At 38.7% G+C, this 13459-nt stretch overlaps 1 protein-coding gene across 5 annotated transcripts in view; it reads left to right on the top strand.

The window, feature by feature from the left end:
- Positions 1-13459, top strand: part of CDH17 (cadherin 17) — a 63050-nt gene that overhangs the window by 17150 nt on the left and 32441 nt on the right. For all 5 annotated transcript variants that reach the window (XM_025433653.3, XM_035708422.2, XM_035708420.2 and 2 more), the window contains 6 exons: positions 5127-5261; positions 6157-6295; positions 8219-8377; positions 8486-8685; positions 11100-11231; positions 11548-11698. In XM_025433653.3, coding sequence (XP_025289438.1) covers positions 5127-5261; positions 6157-6295; positions 8219-8377; positions 8486-8685; positions 11100-11231; positions 11548-11698 — 916 coding nt within the window. The remainder of the gene's footprint in view (positions 1-5126; positions 5262-6156; positions 6296-8218; positions 8378-8485; positions 8686-11099; positions 11232-11547; positions 11699-13459) is intronic.

Here is a 13459-nt window from a genome sequence, read left to right as displayed (position 1 = left end):
CTTAAAAACAAACAAGCAAACAACAAACAAAAAGACCTAAAGAACTAAACAGCCGTAAACTTGTTTCATTGAGGATTTGCAACCAGCCCCTGCTCAGTAGTCTAGGTGTTTCCAGGTCATAAGACAGTAGAAGACAAATCTGAGACAGGTCATTCTTTTTTCTTTTTTCTTCTTTGTCATGAGATTTAGCTCACACATAAAATCCATCCTTTTAAAATATACAAATTTTTTTTTGCGTTCTTTTTTTAATTTTTATAATAAATTTACTTTTTATTGGTGTTCAATTTGCCAACAAACAGAATAACACCCAGTGCTCATCCCGTCAAGTGACCCCCTCAGTGCCCATCACCCAGTCACCCCCACCACCCGCCCTCCTCCCCTTCCACCACCCCTAGTTCGTTTCCCAGAGTTAGGAGTCTTTATGTTCTGTCTCCCTTTCTGATATTTCCCACAATTTGTTGATTTTTAATATGTCACAAAGATGTGCAAGCATCACCACTATCTAGTTCTGGAACATTTTCATCAGCCTCAAAGAAAAACTGTATCTATTAGCCGTCCCTGTTCTCCTCCCTTCCTCGCCCCTGGCAAACCCAAATCTACATTCAGTATCTGTAGACTTGCCTACCTGGACATTTAACGTAGATCAAGTCAGGCATGTGACCTTTCGTGTGTGGTTTGTTTTACTAAGCCTGTTTTTCAAAGTCTGTGCATATTGTAGCAGATGTTAACGCTTCATTCCCTTTGTGTAGCTGAATAATATTCCGTTGTATGGGTATATGCCACGTTTTGAATAGCCATTTATCAATCGTTGGACATTTATGGCTACTATGAATCATGCCATCAGGGACAATCACATACAACTTTTTGTGATGACATGTATGTTTTCAATTCCCTTGGATGTATACCTCGGAGTGGGATTGCTGGATCGTAGTTCATTCAGACTCTAACTTTTGGAAGAACTGTAAAACTTCTTCAGAGCAACTGAACTATTTTACATGCTTACCAGCATCGTATACAGGTTTCTCTCCATGACTTCTCTACATATCATGATTTCTCTACACTGTTGCCAATACTCGTTATTATCTGTGTTTTTTTATTACAGCTATCCTTGTGGGGGTGAAATGGTACTTTGGGGGTATGTGGTTTGGATTTGCATTTCCCTAACGACGAATGATGTTGAGTAGCTTTCTCAAGTGCTTATTGGCTAATTGTGTATCTTCTTTGGAGAAACCTTTTGCCTATTTTTTAACTGGGTCATTTGTCTTTTATTGTTGTAAGAGCTCCTTATATTCTGTATACAAGCTCTTTATCAGATATATGATTTGCAAATATTTTCTCACATTCTATGGATTATTGGCTCACTTTCTTGATAGTGCCATTTGCAGTGCAAAAGCTTTTAATTTTGATGGGCTGTTTTTCTTTTCTTTTTTTTAAAGTCTTATAATTTCTTTTTTTAAAATATTTTTTTGAATTTTATTTATTTATGATAGTCACACACAGAGAGAGAGAGAGGCAGAGACATAGGCAGAGGGAGAAGCAGGCTCCATGCAGGGAGCCCGACGTGGGATTCGATCCCGGGTCTCCAGGATCGCGCCCTGGGCCAAAGGCAGGCGCCAAACTGCTGCGCCACCCAGGGATCCCCGATGGGCTGTTTTTCTATGTATATAGATCTTCTTTAATTTCTTTTGGTGACATTTTATGGTTTTCACTTTACAAATATTATGTTTCTTTGGTTAAATTTATCCCGCAGTGTGTTATTTTCTTTTTGATCCTATTTTAAAAAGAATTGTTTTCTTAATATCATTTTTATTTTATTTTTTAATATCATTTTTAGATTGTTCTTTGCTAACATATAGAAATACAATTGGTTTTTCATATTAATATTTTATTATGCAAACTTATTGGATTTCTATATTAGCTATATTAATTTTTTAGATTCCTTAGGATTTTCCATATATGAGATCATGTCATCTATGAATAGAGATAGTTTTACTTCTTTCTTTCTAATCTAGATCCTTTTTATTTTTATTGCCTAGGCTCTTGAGTGTGGTGTTACATAGAAGTGGCAAGATTGGGCATTCTTTTCTTATTTCTAATCATTTGGGGAAAGCTTTTAGTCTTTAATTATAAGGTTAGCTGTGGGGTTTTTCTTAGATGTCTTTATCAGGTTGAAGAAATGAACTTCTATTCTTAGTTTGTTGAGTATTTTATTTTTAATCAAGAAAGAATGTTGATTTTGTCAAATGATTTTTCTGCCTCTATTGAGATATTCATTTGGTTTTTGTCCTTTATTCTATTAACATAGAGTATTAAATTAATTTATTTTCATATGTTGAATCAGCCTCATATTCTGGTGTAAATTCCACTTGGTCATGGTATATAATTGTTTTTCTATGTGGCTAAATTTAGTTTGCTAGTATTTTGTTGAAGATTTTTGCATCTATATTCATAAGAAAATTGGTCGGCAGCGTTATTGGGTTGTCTCTTCCGATTTGCATGTCAGGATGATACTGTCCTCCTAGAATGAATTGGGAAGTATTCCTTACTCTACTTTTTGGTAGCATCTGTGAAGATCTGGTGTTATTTTTTTTCTTTATGTGTTAAGTAGAATTTACCAATAAAAGCCAACTGGTACTGGACCTTCCTTTGTATAAAAGTTTTTTGATCACTAATTCAATCTCTTTACTTGTTATAGTTTTACTCAGATTTCCTATTTATTTTTTAGTCAGTTTTGATAATTTCCACCTGTCTAAGAATTCATCCATTTCACTGAGGTTGTTTAATTTGTGGGGGAAATAATTACTTATCATGTACTCATTAACCCTTTTTTATCTCTGTGGTGTTGGTAGTGATATCCCATTTACATTCCTGATTTCAGTTACTTGGATCTTGTTCTTTTCTTATTTTTTAATTATTGTTAAAGATTTATTTATTTATTTTATACATAGAACAGGAGAGGGAGTGCAAACAGGGGGGAAAGGCAGGAGAGGGAGAGAGAGAGAATCTCAAGCAGACTCCTTGCCGAGTGTGGATATGGATGTAGGGTTCAATCTCACAGCCCTGACATCATGGCTTGAGCTGAAATCAAAAGTTGGATGCTTCACCAACGAGGCCACCCAGGAGCCCCTATATTGGACATTTTCAATGCCCCCTAGGGTCATCTTACTCCCTAGGTTAACTCTTTTAAGTATTTTGGTCAGTGGTCAGTTTCTTGTTTGCAGCAATTGTTACCACTGCCTCAGGTAGCTGCAATGTTAAACAATTGCTGAGATTATTTTTGACAAATTCCCCAAGAGAAAAATTGCTTGTAATGCGTGAACTCTGAGGTCAAATAGAGACAAGCTCTTTGAGTAGGTGTTTCCAGGGAACTTCCGAGTAAGTTGGATAATAGCAGTTGTCTGGGAATGGGGGTTTGGGGGAACTCCAAACCCTTTCTTCCCCCTCCATATACTCTGGCTGTGAGGCTGTTGGGTTTCAAGGCTACTGCATATCTTAAGAGAAGACTATGGAATTAAGGCAAGTCAATGTAATCACACAGCTTGGTTCTTATTGGTAGTAATTTTCTTAAATAAACACTCCTTGGATTTTGGAAGCATTTGGTTACTTTCCAAGGTTCTGAAAAAGTTGATATTTATTTACAATTTTTTCCAGTTTCTCATTGCTTCTATGGAGGGAAAGTTTTTTTTTTTTTTTCAGATCCTCATTCCAACTTTCCCACTGATATCCTTAAAACACAAAATAGTAATACTTTCATTTGTTATATAAACAACATAATATCAACAAGCAAACACAAAAAAGTATTCACCCACAGTTCTACCCACTTAACATACTAATTATTTTTTTCCATATCTTGCCCACTGACATGAAACCTTTTGGTACTTTACAATCATAGTTTAGGTTTGCTGTTACAGTCTCCTTTTGTTATTTTCCATAATATCATTTTTTTTCTCATGCTGCTTCATAATTTATAGAATGAACATTTTAGTGATTAATGTTCTGTCAACTTTATGTGCTGTAATCATTTTATCATCTTTAATTTTTGATCATTTACAAGTTTTCTACTCTCCAGCATTGTAAAGAAGGCTACTTAGTACTACACACATGAAGTTTACTGTTTGAAAAATATTTCCTTCGGATAAATTCTGTTTAGTGATGTTTGCTATCAAAGGCTACATTCTATGCCTCAAGTTATTTCCAAAGGGAAATTTGTGTTAATTTCCATCATTAATACATGTGTTTCTTTACATCCTTTACAATATTGGCTGTTACTGATTTTTAATTCGTCAATAAAGATATAAAAATATTTATTAAAATTATTAATGAGGTTGAACAAACTTTTATATCTGCTTTTTTATATCTGATTTTTATATATGACTTTTCTGTTCTTGTGGTCTTAAAAGTGCTATAACTATTCCATGAATAATTATTGATATTTTCTTCACTTTTGAAAATGTAATTAAGAGATTGTAATATAGAATTTTATCAAGTTAAAGCTACTTTAAAATTCTTTTCCTTAATATTAAAATAGCTCTTAATCTATGTCACAATGTTTAGAAGTACTGGATGACATCTTTTTTTTATCCTAGCAATAAAGTTATCTCTTTTAATGTTCCTTAGAAGCTAGCAACGTTAAAGCTCTCAGATATTCTCAGAAAAATCTCATCTAACTCCAGCTACAATTTAAAGATCGGTCGGCTTTTGTCAATGTGTTAAATTATATCATACATTGTTTCTTGAGGGGAATGTATTTTAAAGGCTAAATAGTTAATGTTTGAGCAAACTTTTAGAATGTACCACTTTATTTTTTTAAAGATTTTAGTTATTTATTTGAGAGAGAGAGAGGATGAGCATGGGGGTGGGGAGGGGCAGAGGGAGAGGGAGAAGCAGACTCCCCCCTGAGCAGGGAGCCCAACATGAGGCTCAACCCCAGGACCCTGAGATCATGACCCGAGCAGAAGGCAGATACTTAACCGACTGAGCCACTCAGGCGCCCCTAGAATGTATCACTTTAAAACTCGAATCTTATTTAGTGATTTTACAAATGAAAATGTTACCTGAAATTGGTGACTTTCTACAAAAAACGTTGTTTGTCCTTACAACCTAATCTGATTTTTGCTTTTTCCCAGTTTAAGGCCAGTCCTCCTGCTATGACTTTCAAACTAACTGGAGAGACAGATGGCATATTTCAGATACAACCAGATGGACTTCTGTATCATAACGGAGCCCTGGATAGAGAAACAAGAGCTGTTCACAAACTCCAGGTGAACCTAACTCCAACCTCTCTGAGCATCCTTTAGCTTCGTCCTGGAAGTGTCACTGGCACCTTCATCTCTGTCACAGAATCCTGTTACGGCTCTCTTGACGTTAATGACATGCTTTGCAAACCTCATTTGTCCATTTTCTACCAACTGCAAAGGGATGCCCCTTTGGGTGTGGCAAAGATACCCTCCTCCTCAGGCTTTTTAACCAGCATAACCCAATTTAAATTACCCAGGCCCTCAGCTGGCATTACTTGTTTAAGTACGGGCATGCGTAAGCACCTGGATCAAACCAAGCCAATACTTCTCTGATATTTCGGTGGTATCTGCCTGTGACTCTTGCGTGGACTTTGGACCCAGAGAGAAGGCTGCATCGGTGCTGGGATAGGCCTTTCAAGAAGCAGAAGTAATCAACAGTCAGAGGCTCTGACTAAAGAGACCTTCTCTCTCTTTGCCCTCCTTAGGTTTTCATGGTTGGTATCTGAATACACAGCAATAGTAGAGAGCTAATTGTAGGACAGAAGAGCAAGCAAAAGCTTCCCACCTGGTAACTTCTATTGGCTTTGCAAGTTGGCCACTAAACTGCTTGGACATGGCACTTCCATACCCTTAAGGGTCGAAGTGTTCTTATTTCACTGACTCTAACTATTTAGAAAAGAAGCATGTCCAGTGTCCGGCGTTACCCTACTACTGGGAAAATGCGGCCATAATTAGTGGGGTTTAACTGATTGGGTCCCTATTTTAGTAGCTACCAATATGGGGCTTTTATAGGTATCTTTCTCCCCTACAGTCACCAGGTTTTTGGATCTTGGAGCTCTCGTTTCCTTCAACTGACTTTCGGGCATAGGATATGAAGTTCGGACTTCTCAAGGTGGTTTCCTTTTCCTTTCTACGTCAGGTCTCAGCCTTGAACGCTCAAGGAGCTACGGTGCAGGGCCCAGTTCCCATCACCATAGAAGTGAAAGACATCAATGACAATCGACCCACATTTCTCCAGCTAAAGTATGAAGGCTCAGTAAGACAGAACTCTCGGCCAGGTAAGTGGCAGGAGTCCAGAGATACTTGTGGAAAGGTGTAGGAGTGTGAGGCAGAAGGGGCAGATTTGTGGCGCTGAGGGCAGCAGCATCATTCATTAAGTACTTCCTGTCATGCTTAGATTTCACAGCAGTCCTCCAGGAGTTAGTTTATTATCCTCATTGGTCTAAGACAAGGCTTCTCAGCTTTGGCACTATTGACATCTTGGACCCAATAATTCTCTTTTTGTCGTGAGCTGTTCTGTGTACTATAGGGTGTTTAGTAGGATCCTTGGCATCTACTCACCAGATCCAGTGGCCAACCCTACCCCCTAGCTGTGACAACAAAGATGCCTCCAGACATTGCCAAATGTCACTTGTTGGGGGGGAAGTGGGGACAAAGTCACCTCAGTTGAGAACTATGATTCTAGAAGGAGCTTTAGAACACCTTACAGCTTTAGGACACTGAAGAATACCCCGGAAAGGTGAGCACATTCTCCTAAATTCTCTCAGAAATCTTCATGCTCATGGTCACTGTTGGCTCCCAGTACCTTTTCTTCTCTTACTTGCAACTTCTGCTTACAGCTCATCCCTTCTCTTTGCTTCTATCCTTCATTTCCATAAGAGTCCCTCATCAAGGCATAGGTATACATATGGTTTTATTGAAGATCTGGGGAGATGAAGGAGCATTATGTCATAATATGAATATGATATATGTGAATATTAGATTTCTGAGTTCTCAGAAAGACTCTCAGCCATTTCTACCAACTCACTGTCAAACTTCCCTCTATGTTACTTAATCTTCTCTCTCTCTTTCTCTTCAATGCCCACTTCCAATAACTCAGGAAGATTATTCCTTCCACTTTATTACCTGGAGCATCTATGTCCCTGAGATTACAACCAGAGACTCACTTATAAATTCTGCGAAGTAAAAATCTTCCAAGTCTTACACTTTCTTTCTCTACTAGATCTTTTCTAGATCAGTGGTTCCCAAACTTTTTGGTCTCAGGGCTCCTGTGTTCTTTTAAAAATATGGGTTTTACCAAATGATGTGCTGGTAAATGTTTGATAGCTATCTCCCTAAGGGGAAAAACTCTGATTTGTAGGATTTTCCAATTTCTGTAGTATAAATGCTCCCCCATGGCTTATTTTAAGCTACCAATAGTGTTAATGATCAGCTGACAAAGTTTTAGAAATGCAACCATTGGCTCTCATGAGCTGGCTCCAGTACATCATTGATTATATCTATCAATATTTATTTTATTAGAGTTTTAAAAATTTAATTCATTGTAAGTAATAATAAACATATTTTAATGAAAACTAGCTATTTTCCAAAGACAAAAGGAATAATTAAGAATGAGTTTGTTTTAATCTTTGCACATCTCTTTAATGATTGGATCAATTAGCTGAAAATAATTGAGTTCTTGTGTCTTTTTCTGCATCCATTGTGTTGGCATGTGCCATTTTGGTTGAAGCATATAAAGAAAAACTGGCCTCACACAGAAATGCAGTTGGAAAAGGGAAGAGTATTGTAATAGAATTTTCAAATAATTGTGGATATTCTTTGGTACTACACCAGAACTTCACAAGTGGTGGTTTCCTAAAGGCTGGTGGCAATATGAAACCTGAAACTATATCAATATCTTTTTTTGATACTCCTTTATGCTAAAATCCATTGAATTATCTTGTGCCTCAGTGGATCTTTTATACATGCATGAGTTTTGACTCTATCAACCTGAAAATAATCTCTAAGACCCCTACAAGTCCCTGGACCATACTTTGAGAAACACCATCTTAGCTGAAGGAAGTAGAATAAAGATTTATTTCTCCAGTGGTATAAATTCCTCCATTTTCTCTCTGCCTTGTAGAAGATAAAAGTGGCTATGGTTGGTTTGGACTTCAATTAATATCCCTTTTTTCCCCCTCTGGGTATATTTTGTTAAACAGGAAAGCCCTTCATGTATGTCAATGCTACAGACCTGGATGATCCAGCCACACCCAATGGTCAGCTTGTTTATGAAATTGTCATCCAGCTCCCCAAGATCAACAACGTCATGTACTTTCAGATCAACAACAAAACGGGGGGAATTTCACTTACCCGTCATGGTAAGTCAAGTGATGCCCTCACAGGACTGTCTGAGTCAGAAAAAAGGGACCTAGATCTGTGTCAACTTTGGAGACATTTCCTTTTCTCTTTTCTCCTACTTCCCATAGGAGCTCTGGAATTGGATCCCACTAAGAATTCTAACTACAATCTGGTGGTCTCAGTGAAGGACATGGGAGGCCAGAATGAGAATTCTTTCAGTGACAGCACATCTGTGGATATTATGGTGAAGGAGAATATTTGGAAAGCACCAGAACTATTGGAGATTGTAGAAAACTCAACTGATCCTCACCCCCTCAAAATCACTCAGGTAGTACCCAAAGCATGTCTTGAGACTACTAGATAAATGGCCTCATTTTGTAGAGGCCCACCCTCCTGGTCTTCACTAATATATTTATTTGGTACATTTTTACACAGTATAATTATAAGACAAACTAAGTAGATAAAGTTTCTGGCCTCAAGTGTTGGAGTTTATTAGTTTATTATCATGGGCAGGCTCTGGACTTTACCAGCTGGGATTCAGATACACACACGCACACAAGCTTTAAAAGAGAACTTTGTTCGCCTTCCCTTTCCCAGTAGATACCACGAATGTTTGTTACTGTCAGTAGAACAGGATATGGCTGTACTGGAGAGGGTTGTATATGATGCACAGATCATGTGTAAGTACGTGCTTTGAATAGGAATAGTAAATATTTTTGAAAAGCTGCTTCTTTTTCTTATGAGAGAATCTTTATCCAGCATACTCATCCCATCACAGACTGAGGGACAGACATAGGACTGGCTAAGAGTAGGAGTCAAGCAGGCAACCTGTACCCTTGGAGATCACCCTCGAGCAACTCTATGTCCTATATGTGCCTCTCTTCTTCATTCACATATCCCCCTCTTTCCACCCACAGCTGAAGCTTTTACCCTAGGATCTCCTCCTACCTTAGATCCTGAAAATCTGCCCTTGGCTCCACTCAGCTCTACCTTTTCTGGAAGATCAGGAGGTTGCTTGACATGAAAGCTGTGGGTTTAGTGCAAGAGCACTGGATTTGGAAGCAGATAACCAAATCCATGTGCCTGCTCCATTATTTTAATGATCGATCATGAGTAAGCTATTTAATTCTTCTGAGCCCCAACTTCTCATCAATAAAATGGGGATAATAACACCTCTCTGGTTGTTGTAGAGATTAACTCAGAGGTAGTATCTGTGAAAGTGGATAAAAGGTATTAATGTTACAAGTCTCAGTTTGTAGTTTCCATAAGGTTTTTCTGAATGAGTGTTGTTGTTAAGAGGCATTGGAATGGCCCATCCCATTGTATCTATTGTCTATCTTAAAAGGGCGTTTAATTGTTGAAATGCTGAATTAATGAACTTCACCTTCAGGGAGGACAAAAAAAGAATGAAAGCAAGATGTATCCTGCTTTCCCAGCTAAGAAAATGTGTCAGGACCAACCAGGAGAATTTCAGACTTAGGCCTTTAGCAAAGTCTTATTTATTATTTAGGTTATCCCCATAAGGACTTATAAATGCTAAAAAAGAATATACATACTTATTTGCTCTTAGGGCTGTTGAAGTAGAGAAATTTTAGCGTGCTGCACCTAATACCCAGGCCTGGGAAAAGTGCTTTGGGTGTCTTGAAGCCCAGGAAGAAAAATGGAGGGGGACACCTCAAGAGAAAAGAAGTCAGACTGAATTTTTTAGGACACAGGGGAGCTCCTTTAGAACTAAGAACATGGTCTTTACCTTGGACAAGAGGGTGGTACTTAAATAACTAACAAGGGACCAGGGTGGCTCCTTGATACCCTTCCTGAGCTGGTCTAAGAGAATAGCTCAGTCTGGAAATGTCAGATAGCCATAGGACCTTGGGCAAGTCCCTTAAACATTGTGCCCTAGTTTCTTCATTCATAAATGGGTATAACAATAGTCCCCATTGCTTTACCTCATTGAAATCCTTGAGAATTTAATGAAATAACACTTGAAAGTGTTTCAAATTGCACCTGGCATGTGGCAACCCCCCAGTAACCCCCCAGGTGTTATTAATAGTATTAGAATATCAGAGAGGCCGGGCTCTGTCTCTAGCAAGTGGACTGGTCTTACTATTGAGTTTATTTCTTTTTTTGCTAAGTTGTTTACAAACAACACTAGGAGTTGGCAATTATTCTTATCTCTGAAGTCTTTAAGACTAAATATTCTATATGTTGGCAAATTGAACACCAATAAAAAATAAATTAAAAAAGTATTTAAGAGAGGAATGTGCTTTATCTATGTACTATTTGTCTTACTTAAATACAGAGTGGAGAAGAGGTTACAGTGTCTCCTCTTACTCTTACCATCTTCACTGGTGAGTTTTAGAAGCCTGTCATCCATCATGGCTTTGTCCTCAGATACTACCGGCTGCAAAGTACATTTTGCTACTCAAATTGATGTTTCATGGATATGAAGGCTCCACAGTCAGACTCCAAAAGAACAACCCACAGCCTCCTTAGAGGGTTCACAAAGAATTGCTTTAGAGGAGAAAAATACCCGTGTGTGCTTTTTCTGAGCAATGTAACTTGGTGGAAAAAAGAAGAAAAAAGGCTTATTTTTGGTTGAATATGAAGTGGTCATAAAAAAACCACAGACATACAAACAAGATTGTCAGAAATTTCAAACTGAGAACTAGAAAATTGTTTATGCCTTTCCAGTTCTCTTGGTCCTGACCCATCTTTCCTGACAATTCACTTTGGGCCTTGTAGGTGCAGTGGAATGAGCCAGGTGCGAAATACTCCTTGGTTGACAAGGAGAAGCTGCCAAGATTCCCATTTACAATTGACCAGGAAGGAAATATTTATGTGACTCAGCCCTTGGACCGAGAAGAAAAGGATTCGGTGAGTAAATCTGGGCAGAGTTTCACAGGCAACAAAGACAGAGTCCTGTGCCTACAGACAACCAAGCACAGATTCGATTTTACTTAAAAACAATGCCCCCAAATGCCAAACTGTGTTCTGAACCCCAGTACATTATTGCTTTTGGAGACAGGAGAGCACCCCCACAGACCGGACCTGTTTCATTTTGTCTCGTTTCCCTGTTTTAAGTAAATTGGAAATAAAGGGGTAAATTAAATAGCTGATTTCTCCGCTTTTAAACGGGGATAAACGGGGATGATGGAGGAGTCTTATCTTAACACTGATCTTTCTGTTGTAGTATGTTTTTTATGCTGTGGCAAAGGATGAGAATGGAGAACTGCTTTCAATCCCACTGCAGATTGGTGTGAAAGTTAAAGACATTAATGATAATCCACCTACGTGTCCATCTGCCGTGACTGTATTTGAGGTCCAGGAGAATGAAAACATAGGTAAGAAATGAGAGGTGTTCAAAGCTGGGTAACTGCCCTCCTTATGCTACCTTTGCAATCCCTTTCGCATCTCTACCAGGTAAGAGGTGGGCAGGTAAGCATGGGCAGGGATCACTTGTGCGTGTCTAGCACAGCGTAGAGATTTGAATACACTTTGGGAATCACACCGTACAGTATTTCAACTCAAACAAGGTCTGTATAATGTTCTTAAACTGGAGCTTTTATAACTACTACCACCACTTATTACTGTTACTACTACTACTACTACTACTACTACTACTACTACTGCTACTATTAACTACTATTACTTCTCCGCCCTTACCACCACCACTGGCACCATAACCGCTTATGCCAGTATCCTATATACATACATAAGGTTATCTCATTTGCAAGGTTTTCCCATAGATTCTTATTTGCCTTCTGAAAATCTCAGTAACAGGTAAAATCTCATCAAATTTGCTAAAGAATTTAGATAAACGTTTACCTCCAGTATCAGATACCCTGCTATAAGTAAGCGCTACAAATGGAAGTTGACTTTTGACCTTTGATCCTCCCTCTCTAGGAATCAAATAATAGTTCATGAAGCTGGTTGATAAAGTTCAAGTCCTAACTTTTTTGTCCTTTTGTTCTTGACTTGCTTTATTTCCCTTTACTGTGTTGAATGATAGCTTCAGTTTTGTACAGGGGCAACTACTACGAGAACATTAGGATTTCTGGGAGTTTTATGACCTCCCTGGATTCGGAACAAGTCTTGGCTATTACTCCGTGGTGATGAGCCCATTGGTCGAACAGGCTGGCATTTCTTGAAATGTGTTTTTTGTTTTGTGCAAGTTTCAGAGGCTTACAAGGTCAGCAGTCTCTTACGACTGCTGCTCCTAGGGCTTTGCTGTCCTTGTAGGCAGATCCTCCCATACATTGTGGACATTCTCATCATTTTCTTTTGATCTCTCTACTCTTCTTGCTACACATTTTTGACACAGTGGGTGCCATTCTGGCAGCATGATGAGCACTGCTCCTGTGGCTTGTTTGCTCAATGTGCATGTTTTGTTTGTTTTTCTTGCTGCCAGAAATTCTGTATAGGCGACCTATCGTCCGTGTGTTCTGTGTAGGGCCTGTCGTTTTCATTTATTCTAATGCTTGCTGCAGCAGGAAGGGTTAAAAGACAGCATGAAGGATTTTAGTTAATTACAAGGAAGAATCTTCTAACAGTGACCTTGTGTAACAATGGAATGAGTGACAATAGCCAAGGAATACTTGTGGCATCATCCTTTTTGAAAACCTCACAGAGTTCTGGTCTGTGATGCTGAATGAAGGCAGAGGATCTTTGAAGAACCTTCCAGATGGTCCCTTAGTCTCTTTGTATACGGCCTAACATTTGGTGTATTTGATATCTATTGTTGCATAACAAAACCCCCCCAGACTTTGCAGCTTCAGACAAACATTATATCACAGTTTCTATGAGTCAGGAATCAGGGTGCAGCTCAGTTGGATATGACCTATGATTCAGAGAGAAAACCGGGGGGGGGGGCGCTTGGGGGAGCACGGAGAGCTTGAAAAATGGTGAGTAGGATGAGAGGCAGTATTTTTATGACCTAATCTCTGAAGCGGCATCCATCACTCTCATCATATTCCATTGACTGGAGTGAGTCACTAGACCCAGCCCACACTCAAACAGAGGGGGTTACACCAAGGCATCAGTATGGTGGGGATTATTAGGAACCCTTTTAGAAGCTGTCTACCTTTGGAAAGAGGATAGTACTA

The sequence above is a fragment of the Canis lupus genome, chromosome 29 (assembly GCF_003254725.2).
Source record: "Canis lupus dingo isolate Sandy chromosome 29, ASM325472v2, whole genome shotgun sequence".
In the NCBI taxonomy this organism is placed as follows: domain Eukaryota; kingdom Metazoa; phylum Chordata; class Mammalia; order Carnivora; family Canidae; genus Canis; species Canis lupus.
Note: the sequence above shows the minus strand (reverse complement) of the source record. Positions and strands in the feature narration are given on the sequence as shown.